This window comes from Perognathus longimembris, chromosome 14, assembly GCF_023159225.1.
Source record: "Perognathus longimembris pacificus isolate PPM17 chromosome 14, ASM2315922v1, whole genome shotgun sequence".
NCBI classification, from domain to species: Eukaryota; Metazoa; Chordata; class Mammalia; order Rodentia; family Heteromyidae; genus Perognathus; species Perognathus longimembris.
This window is the reverse complement of record NC_063174.1, coordinates 42,451,522-42,468,877: the sequence shown is the minus strand read 5'-3', so window position 1 is coordinate 42,468,877 and position 17,356 is coordinate 42,451,522. Positions and strand designations below refer to the sequence as shown.

General features: G+C 39.9%; 1 protein-coding gene across 15 annotated transcripts in view; it reads right to left on the bottom strand.

Moving 5' to 3' along the window:
* Ttll5 (tubulin tyrosine ligase like 5) overlaps nucleotides 1-17,356 on the bottom strand; it is a 237,689-nt gene that overhangs the window by 46,048 nt on the left and 174,285 nt on the right. For all 15 annotated transcript variants that reach the window (XM_048362476.1, XM_048362477.1, XM_048362480.1 and 12 more), the window contains one exon: nucleotides 16,692-16,887. In XM_048362476.1, coding sequence (XP_048218433.1) covers nucleotides 16,692-16,887 — 196 coding nt within the window. The remainder of the gene's footprint in view (nucleotides 1-16,691; nucleotides 16,888-17,356) is intronic.

The window sequence follows — 17,356 nt, the reverse complement described above, 5'->3', positions numbered from 1 at the left end:
ATAAAAACCACTTGGTTTTACAGTTCTAGCTTCCTTTCTTGTTAAATTCAATGAATGTTTAATGCATGTTTCCTTCTGGGTGTCAAGTACAAGAAACAGAGGCAAATTTGGGACAAGTCCACCACAGCACTCTGGACTCTACATGGTTTCAAGTTGGAGGAAGCCATATGGCTAGGGCACTGTGAGCAAACAGACTGCAGAGATGAGGCTGGAACAAAATGCAGCCTTGAGGATTGTTTTTAGAATTCTAGCATAGTAACACCCAACTGACTGAAAGATTAACAAAAAAATTTACATTTGACCAAGTCCTTTGTACCACTAATGATAATAAAAATATACTTAACAAAGAAAGTAACTTTAAAAATTGCTTATATTAGTATGCGAGTACAAAATAAGGTAAAACTACTATATGAATACCAGTCATCATATGAATACAAAATCAAAACAAGGGGAATTTGGCAAGAGGGCAGGCTTACAAATAAAGATATATAAAACCTCCACTACAGATCAGCAGGGCACACGGACCCACAGGATGTGGAAGTATATGTTCTTCCAGTAGATGCTGTATAAGTTCTTACATCTATTTACCTCATTAACAGTAAGGATCGTGTGTGTCACAAATTTTGTAACTAGCCCTTCAGTATGATCAGTACTTCTGCCAATATGTGTGTAGTATGAATCCACATTGAATCCACATTAAAAGAAAAAATAATACAGTTGATAAAATGTACAGTACTTTTCATTAAAAGCATTTGTGTATGTGTATGTTGGTACTGAGGCCTCAAGCTCCCACTTGGCTTTTTTTCCCTCTTATTTATTGTCAAAGTGATGTACAGAGAGGTTACAGTTTCATACATTAGGCCTTGGGTACATTTCTTGTACTGTTTGTTACCTCCTCCTTCATTCTCCCCTCTCCCTCCCCCTTTCCCTCTCATGGTTTACACCAAATGGTTTTGCAAGTATTGCTTTTGGAGTCGTTTGTCTTTTTATCCTGTGTCTCTCGCTTTCGATATTCCCTTTCACTTCCCTAGTCCTAATACCAGTATATACAGTATCCAGTGTACTCAGATGAGATACAGTGATAGTGTGGGTACAACCACAGGAAGGGGATACAAGAGGATCATCAACAATAGAAGCTACGGTTTCACATGGCATGTTGAAAGTAATTACAACAGTGATATAACACTCGTTTCCATAACATGGAGTTCATTTCACTTAGCATCATCTTATGTGTTCATAAGGGCATAGCTATTGGGCTCTTGTGATCCTCTGCTGTGACTAGCCTAAGTCTGTGTTAATTATTCCCTAGGAGGGAGACCATAGAGTCCTGATCCATTTGTCTACTGAGGGGCATCTGGGTTGGTTCCATATTTTAGCTATGTTCATTGTGCTGCAATGAACATTGTTATGCTGGTGGCTTTAGTGTGTTCTTGTTTGTGGTCTTTTGGGTAGATGCGCAAAAGTGGGGCTGCTGGGTCATAGGGGAGCTCTATGTTTAGTCTTCTGAGGAATCTCCATACCACTTGCCAGAGTGGCTGAATCAGTTTACATTCCCACCAGCAATCAAGTAGGGTTCCCTTTTGGCCACGTCCCCTCCAACATTTATTATTGTCAATTTTCTTGATAAAGGACATTCTTACTGGGGTGAGGTGGAATCTCAATGTTGTTTTGGTTTGCATTTCCTTTATAGCCAGTGATGTAGAATACTTTTTCATATGTCTCTTGGCCATTCTCATTTCCTCATCAGAGAAGTCTCTTTTTAAGTCTTTAGCCCACTTGTTGAAGGGGTTGTTGGTTCTTTGCGGTTTTGTTTTGGAAGAATTTAATTTTTTTAGTTCTGCATATATTTTTGATATGTGACCTTTGTCTGTTAAGGCAGACGCTCTACCATTCAAGCCATAGCTCTACTTCTGCTTAAAGCATTTCTTTTTTTTTTTTTTGGCCAGTCCTGGGCCTTGGACTCAGGGCCTGAGCACCATCCCTGGCTTCTTCCCGCTCAAGGCTAGCACTCTGCCACTTGAGCCACAGCGCCGCTTCTGGCCGTTTTCTGTATATGTGGTGCTGGGGAATCGAACCTAGGGCCTCGTGTATCCGAGGCAGGCACTCTTGCCACTAGGCTATATCCCCAGCCCTTAAAGCATTTCTTGAATTTGCCTTCTGTTGGTAGATGTGACATGCTGGAGATGGGAGGAATGGCAGGCCTGGTGGAATGAGATGAGAGCTCTAAAGAAAGATTAACCTTTCAGTCAGATGTCACTAATAATTTTTTCCCTGTATTTATTTTAATTAATTTGTTTTGGTACTGGTCCTGGGGAGTGACCCTCAATCTTCAGATCCAAGCCTCCTGAGTAGCTAGGATACAGGTATAATCAACCAAAGCTCAGCTGAATTTTAATTTTTTCAGATGTAAAAGATGAATTAGGAAGATTCAGAAAAATGTCCACTGGCCATTCTCATGCCTTCGGATGTCCCATTTCCAAAAAGTGAGTCCAGAGGTATGGGGAGGCAGAAATAAGAAGAATGGAGGGATTTTGTGTGGAGTAAATATCTTTGACTAAATGTGTGACAGGATTTTACAGAGGATCTGAGCACTTTGAAACTGAGATACTCTCCACTCTCAGCAAACTACTTGAAGGAGAAACTAAATGACTTTACTAATTCTCCATGTCTGACCCAAAAAGAATTTTTTAAAAAAAGACCATGTAAATGGAAAAAGGTCCTTTGGTGGAAGGCCTTGGAGTCTAGATTGCTTAGCAAGTTTCTATGGTGTAGTCCCCAAAGCTCCTAGAGAGAAGCTAAGCTTCTGAGACTAGTTCTGACACAAATCCCTTCTTTCCAGCTGCAGTTTCCCTACCGGAGACCCTCAAATCTATGGGAGAGGCTCAACTGGTAGGAGGAAGGGAGGCAGGAATGTGCTAGCGCAGAGGATGCCTCATGTAAGAAAGCATGAAGACCTAAGTCAGAATGAGGGCTGAAGAAATCAGACCCTTCTTCATCCCATCCCCTTTCCTCTTTTTTTGCTTCCTCTTCTCTCTCCTCTCCTCACCCCCTCCACTCTTTTTTGTGGTGCTAGGGATTGAACCTAGGGCCTTGCACATGATAAGCTGGTGCTCTACTACTGAGCTACATCCCAGCCACAAAATATACTTCAGTGAGGTATATTTGTAATGTTGGGAGGAAATTGCTATCAATAAGAACTACTCTGGAGACAACTTAACAAAAACCATTTTTCTAAATTCATCTTTTTTTTTCTTTTTATCAAAATCTTTATGGGGTATCTAAGTGACAGAAAGAAGGAAGGGTGGGGGGAGAAAGGATGAGTTTTGAGGACCATGTATATAATAAGCACCTATTCTGGTTACAAGAAGGGAAAACACAAAAACACACACAGGCATACACTACTATGCACATTAGCATTTGCACCTGGCAATTCGGGTAGGATATACCGAAAATGGTCATTTCCATGGTAAATAAATATCTAGGGATCAAGGTAGATAGAAATGCGACTAATACTTTGCTATGATTAATTTATATCTTGAATTTTATACTGAGTAGTTACTATAGAAGTATATCAGCTATTTTAAAAAGAGAGTTGTGATACCACTGAAGCAGGTAACAAATAAGCTCTAAGTGGAGTGAAAATATCCATGTGAAGCCCCAGTTTCAACCAGTAGGGTGTAGGATTTGATTCACATTGGGGTTGGAGAAGGGACCGACTATTCAGTCAATGGCTGTGGAACCAGATTAAATCACCAGTAGGAGGCAGAGACCCCCTGGTCTCTAAATGGAAAGAACATGACTTTTCTGTCAAATGTGCCTGGGCTCAAATAGAGGTCTGGTTACTCACAAACCGGGTGATCTGCTCAAGTTAATTAACTTCTCTGAGCTTCAGCTTTGCTTTCTCATCAGCAATTATAACTGCTTTACTGGACTGTGGATGACAGAAGGAAGGTCAGTCTAATGCAGCAACTCTAGCCCAGGCATTCCATTAGGATTTCTTGAAATAATTTGGAGTACCAGGCACAGAATAGATACCCAGCAATTTTCCATTCCTTCCCAAGCCTCCCCCTCATTAACCCACAGATGGGATGGCACGCATGCCTACCTATCAGTAATCCTTTGTAAATGGTAGTTGGTCATGCATTTTCCCAACATCTTTTTTCTGGTCTTATGATGATATTCACTAGCTGTGAAAGCAAACTTTTAAAATAAGAACATATGTTTAGGATCCCAGATCATGTTTATGCAATCCTCTCTTGCTGAAATATTTTTTCCTTTCCTGAATCCTTATAAAATTTTATTTGCATGTCTTATCACAGCTTAGCCATTCTCTCTTTTTACCATAACCACTGATGAATATACTTCTCTTCTGCACAACCCAAGCGGAAGTGAGTGGATATGTGAGTGGTTGATTTTTGTTTTATCTACAGTGCCCAGATGCTAAATAAACATTTACTGAGAGACCAGCAAAATATACCAACTATTATTATTTTTTAAAGCAACAACTCAATTCCTATACAAGAAGACAGACAAATGTGTGCTAATATAGAGATGTAAATTTTAAATAGCACCATTCTCTGGATTGTGAATAGTGCCTATTACATTATTCTAAGTAAACTCATGGTAGATCCCAAACCAAAGTAAGTTCCCTTTCCTACATGTAAATTTTGTGTTAAGACCTTAGACTTTGATATTATATGTAAAGTCAATCCTTAATTTTACCTAACAACTGAAGTAAGTTAGGACTAAGTGCTTAGGAGACTGACACTTGCCTGGATACTATCCTTTTTCCTGTTCTTCCTAAATTCTGATTGTTTGGATCATGTGTGCTTAGCTTGAAACAACAATACAATCTACTCTCTTTTGTCTTTAGAGAGAATCATGTGACAAAGTTCTGGCCAATGAGATGTTTTAGGAATATTCTTATTAAAAAGAGCTTACTCTGTTCCTATTTTTTGCCATTACAGTTCTTCTTAGTGGAGAAGAACACTGAGAGTTGGCTAGAGGTGGGACTGGCCCAGAATGAAAAGATTTTCTGTAGAGAACAGAGACAGAAGGAGAGTGGGTCTCTGATGACATCATGGCATCTGAGAGAACCTAGCCTCAGATTTCTAAACCCTCTGTAACTTGTTCATTAAGCCATTGGAGCAGAGGTGGGGGTAATCTTGTTACAAATTGAATCCTGCTATGAGAGCTGATCCTCAGTCTACTATACATTCAAGTTTGCTTAAGCATCAGTACAACAGACAGGATGTTTCCACTACAGTAAAATGCTCTGCATTAAGACTTGTGGTGACCATATTCAACATAATGAATGACCACGATTACAGTTGTACATCACCTGAAATCCTGAAGAATCAGTAATGAGATGAGTCCCTAAGTGTCCTGGTAAAAGCCCATGTTAATTGCAGTGGGATTCAAACCATTAAATTTGATACAAAGCAGCCAGGACAATACTGGGACTATGTTAAAAGTGGGTATGTCTCTGGATGAATTTACACTGGTGTCAGACATCAGCCTTCCTGTGCTCCCTTCACCCTTTCTTACCCAGTCCTGCAACTCTACTGACTACATATTATATGAACTGTTTTGTCCTGATAGTCATTCCAGAAGGACAGAAGAGCTCTATGAAGCTCTCTCTACATGATTTCCAGGTGAATTGTGGATATAGGTAAGAGGCAGGCAGACAGCGTGTGAACTGTTCCCTTGCTTCCCCAAGTGAGAGAGCTGGATGACTGAGGATCAACTCTACTGACCTGGTCAATGTATACATGACTCTTGCCGCTTTGCTGGGCATGTGTGGGAAACAGCCATATTGCAGCAAGAAGGCTCAGGAAACCACAGTTTGAGGGTTGGCGTGGCCCCAACCAAACGACTGGGAAGGCCCTCCTCCTGCCACCACACAGGGTGCTCGTGGGTGGGAAGGAGGGATTTCTGATAGAACACAGACTGCTGCTTGGAAGGTCACAAGGAAGCAAGACTTGGACTCTGTTACTAGAAAGATAATACTACTTAGAGATTAAATTCTGCAAGTAAAAAAAAAAAATCTTCCAGAAAGCACTCCTTTTAACTTTCACTTAGGCTTGCTAGTGGGGATCAGAGCTGACAGCTCTCTCTGTAATAAAAGAGCTCTGGTAAATTCACTTTTGAGAACTAAGGAAGATAAAGTAGCAAGTGCCAATCTCTATTTGAGTGGTCAATGTTGTTTTGGGTTCTCTTTATTCATATTCTGGTGGGGCAAATAGATGAGACATCATTGTCTCCACATGTGATTCAGATGTTACTTGGATAACGTTCCCATTATACAGTCTAGCAGCTAACGTACAGGGACAGCATGTTTTCTTGAGCATGTAAGCCACTAATCACTGACTTGACTACTACAGGGCTGATGAGAGCTGTTCAGTGCTAACACATTTTGACTTTTGTGCAAGGCTCTGATGCTACACATCCCTGTGAGGGTGAGGACAGCTGTTCATATACTGGCAAAGACAAGCTTCCAAAAAGCCTTTGTCTCACTGTACGGGATTTTTGGGGGTCCTCCACTCACAATGTTTGTCAGCAACAAAAAGACTTTTTTTTTTCTTTGATTATTATATATGAGGAACAGCTTATGTCTCAAAAGAAACTGGGCTGCATATTACCACTTTCATGAGCAAGATAAAGAGGAGGAAGAGGACAAAGGATAAGGAAGAGGAGAAGGTCCTTCCATATGGTAAAATATGAATAAACCTAGAGGACGTTATGCTAAGTGAAATAAGCCAATTACAAAAGGGGAAATCCTACATTATGCTACTTTTGTGATGAAATCTTTGTTATCCATATGCATCTGGTAAGGGTTAGACACAGCAATAAGTTTGTTTTATATTTGCTTTGGAAAAGTTTTAAATAGATACACTTTAAGAGGGAAGGCAGTATGGTATAGTTGGGCTCATCCATACCTCATGAGTGTAATTCCCAGATCACGATTCAATATTTATGCAATATAGACAGATGACTGTAGAGTCTGTGCTTTGGTGTCTTTTATGTGACCTCCCTCAGGTGATTGGGAGGATGAATGGTATAGGGCAGAGCTGCCCATGACAAAAGCTCAATAAATGTTGCCTTTATAGTGTGAAACATGTATATCTGCCCACAATCCTTAATTATCCCAAATAGTATTGTTAACTAATGTACATTGTACCACACATCTCTAAAAATTGATTGAAATTCTATGCTCACTGAACCTGCTTCTCCTGCCAGACTCCACCATTTTTCCTTTTTTTTTTTTTTTTTTTTAGTACTTTCATGCATGAAATAAAATTTCATGGTATAGAATTTCTACTTGTTGCATCGTGGCAAGGCTTAAAAGTTTTTGGACTATGAGATACCTTGGATTTTTCTGATTAATGATGCTCAACCTGTGTGAATATAATTTTTAAATATCAGTAGTAAGCTGGGTGCCAGTAGCTAATGCTTATAATCCTAGCAACTCAGGTGACTGAGATCTGAGGATCACATTCTGAAGCCAGTCTGGGCAGGGAAGTTCCAAGAGACTCTCACCTCCAATTAAAGCACCAAAGAAGCCAGAAATGGAGCTATGGCTCAAGTGGTTGAGTGTTAGCCATGAGCAAAAAAGGTCAGTGATAGCTTCCAGGCCCTGAGTTTAAGCCCCAGGACCAGTGTGGGTGCACACACACACATCCCAGCAATGCCTTAAGATTGTGAGCTCAATTAATTTAACAAAAGAGAACTCATGATATAATAATAATCATTATGATGATGATTTGTGTGTTACTAGTTGTGTTTATTTTTTGTATATTATTATTTGTGTGTATGTGCTAGTTTTGGGGCTTCAACTCAGGGCCTGGGCACTGTCCCTTAGCCATCTGAGTCACAGTTGCACTTCTGGCTTTTTTGGTGGTTAACTAGAGATAACAGTCTCACAGAGTTTCCTGCCTTGACTGGCTTCAAATTTTGATCCTGAGATCTCAGCTAGGATTACAGGCATAAGCTACTGGTGCCTGGTTTAATGATCCTATTTTTAACAATCTGTTTTGTTTATCTACTATCTCTTTGTTTTATTTATTAATATCTCTGTTTATCCACTCATCATTGCATTAGTCATTGTTTGGCAGAAATGTGATTTGAACTCAGGGCTTCATACTTTCTACCACTTGAGTCATGCCCCTACCCAGTTTTATATTTAATTTACTAGGAGTTGTTGGGAATTATTTGTATATCAGGGTCTTTAATTTGTAATAACATGTCTGCATCTTATGTGTCATAATTAGCAAAATGAAATGAGAAAATGTAAGTTCCCTTACAACTTTGAACTTGAGTTTATAGGTATAAACTCGTCTCTGTCCTTCGAATGTATATTTGCTTTATTTGGCCCAGAACAATACCTGGTTGGCCTACTGTGCAGATCTCACACCAATCTTCCCATCATATATATTCATTAAATAGTTCTCCTGTGGCTCACCATCTCAGGTGGATAAAGTTTTCATGTTGAAGTCTGTCTTCCATCATCTTACACAGAACTACTGCTTTTTGAGTCCAGCAAAGGCACAAACAATGAGAAAGAAATCACAGGTCACAGAGTGAGGCAGGTAGAAACAGCTCACTAGGTCCTGTGGCAAATCACATTTGAACAGTGCAAGGAGCCCATTCCCAAGCAGCTGAAGTGAACAGCTGCCTCAATATCCACAACCAGGCTGACATCTAGGTTTTCACTGATGGTATTATGTTCCCTTTCATTCTTGTGCATGAGAGTGGGCAGTGTTGCGGCAATAATTTATTGATGATAAATCTGTAACTAAGGAGGAAACAAGGCTGCTTCCATCAGGAGAAGGGGGTAGAAGGCAAATGAGCTCAAGAAGCATTCTATACCTTATAACTGAAGAGGAGGTAGTAATTCTACATGTGATAACAGAAATGCTTCCTATGTGCTCTTTTCTCTCTAATATTATAGGGAGACGTTATCTTATAAAAAAAAAAACAACAAAAAAACACCCTGATAGTCAAGGAACTTCTTTTACTGTCAGCTACAAATGAGCAAAATAAACTGTCTATATGGTAATCCATTGGACCTTTAGAGCATATTGCAGGGTCTTGTTTGACTCATTCAATCCTGACCCTATTATTTAAGGATGAAGCAAATGGGAGAGTGGAATATGAACATTTCTACGATTTAAAAAAAAATTTTTTTGGCCAGTCCTGGGCCTTGGACTCAGGGCCTAAGCACTATCCCTGGCTTCTTTTTTTGCTCAAGGTTGGCACTCTGCCACTTGAGCCACAGTGCCACTTCTGGCCATTTTCTATATATGTGATGCTGAGGGATCGAACCCAGGGCTTCATGTATACAAGGCAAGCACTCTTGCCACTAGGCCATATCCCCAGCCCCCTATTTCTACGATTTTTGAGCCCCAAAGTTCCTTATTTTATTTATTTAGAGGTACGGCCTTCCACTTCCTAGGCAGATGCTTGAGCTACATCTTCAGCTCTAAAAAAATCCTTATTAAGGGCATTTCTTCATTTAAGTAGTTGAGGTAATTGGGATAGCATCTAAATCTTTATATATTTTTAATAAGCCTTCTGTGTTGAGACAGTGTATATGAATAGCGAGAGAATGGCTAAGATATCTGAGAGTAACTTTTCGTAACTTTTCATAACTTTTTCACATGTGTCAACAAGTGCTTGTGAATTTTAACTTAAAATTTATATGATAAGTACTTAACGGATGCTATTTACTGAGTGCCTTATTATCAGGAAGACAGCATATGGCTTAATAACCAAGAGCTAAAAGACCTGAGGTCAAAACCCAGTTCTTCCATTTATTACCTAAAAGCAACCCTGAGAAAATTACATAAGTGATGCTGTTTGTTTGTTTTTTAAATCTGTAAAACAAGGTCAATAAGAGGGAGGTCATTTGTAAGGAATCAGTGAAACAAGACAAACACCTGGTAGCCTAGCATCTGAGAATATAATCCCTGTGATAACCCACAGGTATATATTTTCATCTCCATATTGGACAGCAGAAAATGTGGTTCAAAGAAGTTCAAATATCTTTTCTTAGGTCATGGACTAAACAAGACCAAGATTTAAACCAAAGGTTATCAGGTTCTAAAGCTTGCCTGTCCAGAGCACGTACTTCCAAAACACGAAGCTAGTTTTTACACACTATCCACATATTTTCAATGTATTCTTTTTTTTTTTTTTGGCCAGTCCTGGGCCTTGGACTCAGGGCCTGAGCACTGTCCCTGGCTTCTTCCAGCTCAAGGCTAGCACTCTGCCACTTGAGCCACAGCGCCGCTTCTGGCCGTTTTTTTTTCTGTATATGTGGTGCTGGGGAATCGAACCTAGGGCCTCGTGTATCCGAGGCAGGCACTCTTGCCACTAGGCTATATCCCCAGCCCAACAATGTATTCTTGTGTGTGTGTGTGTGTGTGTGTGTGTGTGTGTGTGTGTGTGTGTGTGTGTGTTTGCCAGTCCTGGGGCTTGGACTCAGGGCCTGAGTACTGTGTCCCTGGCTTCTTTTTGCTCAAGGCTAGCACTCTGCCACTTGAACCATAGCGCCACTTCTGGCTATTTTCTATATATGTTGGTGCTGGGGAATTGAACCTAGGGCTTCATGTATACGAGTCAAGCCATATTCCCAGCCCCTCACTGTATTCTCAACAGCTAAGAGAGTAGTTTGGTTTGGCAAAATCTACTAAAAATGGTCCTAGTAAAATTTATAAAAAGGAAAAGCTAGAAAGTGTTATATGAATTCTTGATAAAGGTCAAGATAGAGAGAGAGAAAAAAAAAACCAACTCAACTAATCAATCATTCAAAAACAAAAGAGCAGCTGGGCATTGGTGGCTCACTCCTATAATCCTAGCGATTCAGGAGGCTGAGATCTGAGGATCACTGTTTGAAGCTGGGGCAGAAAAGTCTCCATGAAACTCTTATCTTGAATTAATCACTCAAAACCGAAGTAGAGCTGTGACTCAAAGTGGTAGGGTGCCAGTCTTGAGCAAAAATTGCTCAGGGACAGCACCCAGGCCTGAGTTCAAGCCCATAATCAATAAAAAAACAAACAAAAACCACCTAAAGAAGCAACAGATTATGACATGGGAGTCCACATGTCTTGGGACTTCAGCACATACACAAATTCATTCCTTTGCATGCCTCCAGTCCAACCTTCCTTTCTGACACACCAGTATATATGTCTAAGGACACCGCCTGCAGGGCTAGACTGCTTGCCTGCTCTTCATGCGGTGCTGGGCAGCTCACATGTTTTTGCTGGCTGCCTAGAATAAGGAGCTGGTGCCTGCTCAATTTCTCTCTCTCCCCTTCCTCCCAACCTAAACACAGCAGCTGAAGACTTGTAGAAACAGTATTCCTTCCTGCAGGGTGGCATAATTTTTCTACACATGCAATGAACATTTGGGGGTAAAATAACAAGACATGGTTGGGTTTAGCTGTGGGGTTGTATATGTATACACTCTAGTAGTAAGAAGTTGCTACCCCAGGGCCCTGGAGATGTTCCTAGCACAGGGCAAGGCCATTACCATCGAACACTGAGCCATCCACAGTCATGCTAGTTAGAGGAACAATTCATGTTACTTTACTAAATGTAGGTCCTAAACTTGGTCATGGTAGGAAAGTGGAAGTAAAGAGAGAAGATGGGTGAAGGATGGTAGGAACTAAGGTCAGTTTGTCCTACTTTCAGTTACATTACTCATGCTATAAACTAAGTCTACTGAAAATTAAAGGGCTTTGTTTAGAAAAAGAACAGAATCAGTTAAGTGTTATGTGTTTAAAATCCCTCCTCTCATCCGCTGTAAAAAGAAACTTCAGCAATTCTGCTTTCCCTATCAGAATGTCTTTAATTTTTCTGCTTTTTGGGCTCTTTTTTTGGTTTGGATGAGACAGAGAAGACAGAGAAAGAGAGAAAGAAGATGGGGGGGAGTGGATTGGGAGCAGAAGTTTAACAAAGGATCACTTTAACAGAAACTACTGAGTAATAGCTCTGCCCTACGCCAAGAATAACATCAGCTCAATGTCGGCAATTAGAATCAGGTCAGTTGGGCCTCACAGCCCGGCTGGTGTAGCCCTCCTCATGGACCCCAGCATGCAGAGCTACTCATGCTGATGTCACCAGTAGTCAGTGGTCCAAGCAAGTCCCCCCAACTCTGCAGAAAGAAAAGTGCTTTTGTCTTTTACTCCGGGGCAAGCAGCCAGTATGAGAAGGAAGTGCAGAGAAGGCACAGTGGGCTAACAGCCTGTAACACATTCGCTCTGTCACCCCTCACTGTCAGGACTTGGCATTGCCCTCAAGCATCCGGAAACTATTTTCCACAAGTTAGTATACCTGAAACAGTGCTTGCTTGGAACACATATAAGTTTACAAAGTGGTGACTATTATTATAAAACAAAAAAGGAGGGATCTGACTGTTCTTTATCTCTTGCTCATCCTAAGACTTGAATCCTGATTGCTGAGCAGAGTGTACTCTGATAAGAAGAATGAGCAAGGAGGTATTTTGATAACTTATTTATGAGGAGACTGTGGGATACAGGGTAGAAAAGATGGCAACATAATTCCTATTAAAAAAAAAAAAAACACTGCCTGAAATTTTATTAGGGTGATACTAAGTTTTAACACACCCTGACTCCCTTCCAAAGGGCAGAAAACAAATGACCAAAAGGGGAAAATTTCATTTTCTTCCTCTAGATGGGTGGTTCTAAGTGTCATCCCTATAAGTGTGGCATTAGCATACTTGGAGACTTGTGAAAAGGGAAAATGACTGAGCCCTCGCCCTTTTCATTAGTATCAGAAGTGAGGTAGATGGTACAACCAGTATATTAACTTGGTCTTCAAGTCTATCTCTTGCTCTGGACTAGAGGTCAAATCTTGCTTCCTGTTTCTGCAAATAAAGTTTTATTGGAAGACAGCCACACTTCTATACATTTATATATAGTTGTTTTAATCTATCAAGGAAGAGGTGAGTAGCTGTAGCAGACTCATGGCCTGCAAAAGCTAAAGTATTTGCCATCTGCCTATTGACAGAGTTTGTAGACCTGTAAATAAAACATTGTTTTTCAAACTGCTGAATCATGGTTGTAGGTTTATTTTTAAATCATGATCTCTAGGAAATGGACAGGGCCACACCATTTTCTAGGATCTCTGTTCTCAGATGTGGATTCACTGAGTGGCAATTTCTAGATTTATGAGTGCAATGCTAGACAGAGATGCTCATTCTGCAGGAGTGGTTAGAGCTGCCATTTCTAAACCCTTATCCTGATCAGAATTTGGCTTCTTGAAATTAATATCTTTAATACGTTGGCTAGTTAAGTGCTCTGATTAAAAAGGTAGAAAAGAAGAGAGAACTTCTTTTTTCATGCCTGTCCTGGGGCTTGAATTCAGGGCCTGGGTACTTGGTCCCTGAGTCTCTTTGTGCTCAAGGCTAGTACTCTACCACTTGAGCCACAATGCCACTTCCAGCTTTTTCTGTTTATGTGGTACTGAGGAATCAAACCCAGGGCTTCATTCATGGTAGGCAAGCACTCTACCACTAAGCCACATTCCCAGCCCAAGAATAGAGAACTTGCTTTGCATGTAATAGGAGAAAGGCCATGAGATCTTTCCCTAAACACTTACCAGGAGATCACTAGGTGAAACACACTATTTACAAAAGTAAAAGTAAAGTATATTATAATAATATAAAATATAAAGCCCCCTTAACATCCTACTCTCAAAACAGGCATCTCTAGTGGCTGAATACAGGTAAATCCAATTTCAATTCTGTCTATTAATCTAAAAGGCAGTTAACCAAATTTTACTTATCTATACTTTAGGATAATTAACCTAAAGCAAGAGGAGTTCATTAGAGAAGTACCACCTATAATCAAAGGATTAACCCAAGGACATAAAAACAGGATATACTGGGAGTGTAAACCATGCTTTTCATCAGCAACTTGGTGGTAATTATAATGGTAAAGCTTAAGTAGCTAGGATAAAAACAAAGGGTTTAAATTTATTTAGGGCTTTGATTATGCTAGGCAGTGATCTTAAAGGCCCTCAAGTCCAAGTCTTGATGTCAGAATATTTAACATCTTATTTGTTATTTTGTTAATTAAAACTACCTAGGCTAATAGAATTTAGTTTCTTCAGCTCTCTCCTACAGTCCTAGAAATTTACCCTTTAACCTAAATTAGTTTTGGTTTAGAAGGGGATAAAATAGAATGATGCTTCGTACATATATAAAATCACGATGGATGATTTTCTGTTCCTTCTGTAGAAGACATGAGATAACTGTCTTCTTGGGAGTTCTGCCTCCTTCACACATTCTAAAAACATGCTTTCCATATACTTCATAATTCAGTGAAACTAAGTCAGTATAATCCTCAGGAAAAAAAATCCAGTCATCTAAATTTTCAAAGGAATGTGAGTTGCTGGAAACTAATCAAAAGCATGAGAAAGGTTTAAAAAAGAAATTGTCTCTGTAAGTGAAAATCAGCAAAAATAGCTTCTCCTATCCCAAAGCCTCAATGCCCTGCAAACATCTTTCATTAAAAAAAATGCCCACTATTTGAAAGTATTAAGATGTGGTTCAAAAGGGACCAATGATTCATTAGATTCATTAGAGTAATTATATTCACATAAGGAAAATGAGGCTTGGACAGTAAGGTCTCCTGTATATAACATCTAATTAAGCTGGCATTCTTAAGTACTCAAAATGATATGGGTTTATATATTTAAATAGCTTTAAGAATTTTACAGATTAAAAAAAACATACGATATACATTTATATCTATAATTGTAAAAATACAGATGGCGTATATACTTCCACTGCCCCATAGATTTTCTAAACAAGGAAATTTCTACATGACAAAGAACCATGTGATAGTCAAAGATAGTTGCCACATTCTACAGTTTCCCAAGTAAAAAGCCAGGATTTTCCTCTAGTACAAATGATCTAGTGAGTTTTACTCACAAATGCTTGCCTTTTTTATGATGTATTTATCTGCAAAGTATACCACCATAGTTAAATACAATCAAATGATAAACCAGTCTGGAATAATAAAATGCCCTTACTTTATTCTGGATACTAGTTTTGAAGGCAGTACTGGAGTTTTGAACTCAGGGCCTTATGCTTACTAGGCAGTCAGTGTACCACTTGAGCCACACCCCCAGCCCTTTCGGCTTCTGTTAGTTTTCAAATAGGGCCTCACTTTTTGCCCTGGCCAGGCTGGATTGCAATCCTCCTACTTGGGCTTCCCACATAACTGGCATAACAGGAGTATAGCAGTACATGCAGCTTTTATTGGTTGAGATCAGACCTCTTGAATTTTTTTCCTAGACTAGCTGCAGGCTTACAGATGTGAGATACTTTACCCTCTTGAAGGCTAAATCTGATTATCAACTTGACTGGACTGAGAGCTGTCTAGGAAACTAGTAAAGCATGGGCTCTGGCCCATGAATGGTCTGATCCACTAATGGATTCAAAATGTGAATAGACAACTGGGACTCAGTGGAAGGTGGGGACTAATTAAAGGAAGGAGGTCTCTAGGGGCACATCTTTGAAAGGTATAAGTGGCTCTGCCACTTACTCTACTGTTTTCTGGCCACAATTTTTCCTCCATAGTTTTATCTGCCATGCCATAGGCCTAAAGTAATGGAGCTAACAGGCCATGGATTGAAATCTCTGGAACTATGAGCTAAAAGAAATCTTCTCTCCCTTAAGTTGACCTTCTCAAGTATTTGTCACAGTGACAGAAAGAACTCCCATAGAAGTTGAAAAGACAAATAAGGCTACTATTTTACTAAAAGGATGAAGGAAGACTGAAATGCTGCCTTCACCTGGAATACATACATAATTCTGTATAAATTGGTGCATACAATTTTGGCAAGGGATCAAACTAATAAAAGGTATTTCTTCCACAATCAAATAAAAGGGTCAGCCCTATAACCCTACTGAAGAACATGGGATCGGATTCTAATCCTCAACCATCAAGAAAAATATAATTTGGGCCTGTCGTGTGAGGCCGTTCTTCCTCTGTCATTGGGCCATACTTGATTACACAGGTCCTCACACATATACTTAGGAAGTTTGTCATTATCTACACAGTGAGTAAGAAACTTGGAAAACGTTTTCCTATGTGAGCGTTCCACAACAGCAAACATGTTGGTGTGTAAGACCACTATCACAGCCTCACTGTTTCAAACAGTACCTAGCATGTGAAGGGGATTGAATAAACAACACTTGTGAAAGGAATAGTCACTTATACAAGACCAGCAACCTAATTTGTGGTTATTTCTTTTGTTACTAGTTTAGATTATGAGAGAGTAATAATGCGCTTTTGCCTTAAAAAAAATCTATGAAGGCAGGATAGTACATTTAGAAATAGAGAGGCTTAAAATGCTATTTTTAAGTGTCTGGAAAGCAGAGTATCAGACATTCACTAAACAAAGACCATGCTACAGAAAGGTAAATATGACAATAAAGACTTTTGTACATTCAACTATATGCCACAGATCAAATACTGTTGAGTATCCCCTTCCAGCAAAGACAACATTATGACTGGAGATTTCCCAGGAGCCATCCAATCCAGGAAAATGCCACCAAACTTTTGGGAAATTAATCCTTCGCTGCTCCTTTGTTCACCTAACTTTTTCCAACAGCAGTAAGGAAGATACAAGCACACGGACACATTTATCTTGAATTACCTGGTGCCGAGCTCGACTTTGGTCCAGAAGCTGCCGGGACTGAAGTTTCTGTTGTTCAAGTTGCTGGAGGGCAAAATGGAGTTGGAAACTGCCTGCTGTGGGGTGGTATTTGTGCTGGGGGGCCACCCCTGTAGCCTTGCTATAGGCGTTGTTCTCTACTTCTCCTTCCCAGGCAAGGCCACCTGTTTGGAGGCTCCTTGAGAGAGAAAACAATTTTCTTAAGAGTGGATATATGAACAGTCCAGAAGAAATAGAAATTTGTCAGACATTGTTCTTTATAGAACCAGATACAGGTTGGAATTACAAATCTACTTACATCATAAATTATCCAAGTCTCCCACCAAATCACAGTTTGGTTACTTCAGGTATCTAATTCCCCCAACTTGTCTCAAATAGAGATTTCCAAATATTCAGTTAAACCTAAATCTATAAAAGGTACTGTGAAGTCAGTCCATGAATGAAAAGGTGTTATGCAATACAATCTTCTCTCTGATTGGCCCTTACTCAGGAATGAGATGCTCAGTCAAGACTCCTCCAGTTAAGCAGCTCATCTACATGCTTGGAGAATTGTGCCAAAAAGCTCACAACTTACTGGTCTTCAGTGATTCCTCTGGAAATGCCTCAATATGGGGCATTGGGGGGGGGGGGTGGAGAGAGAAAAAGGC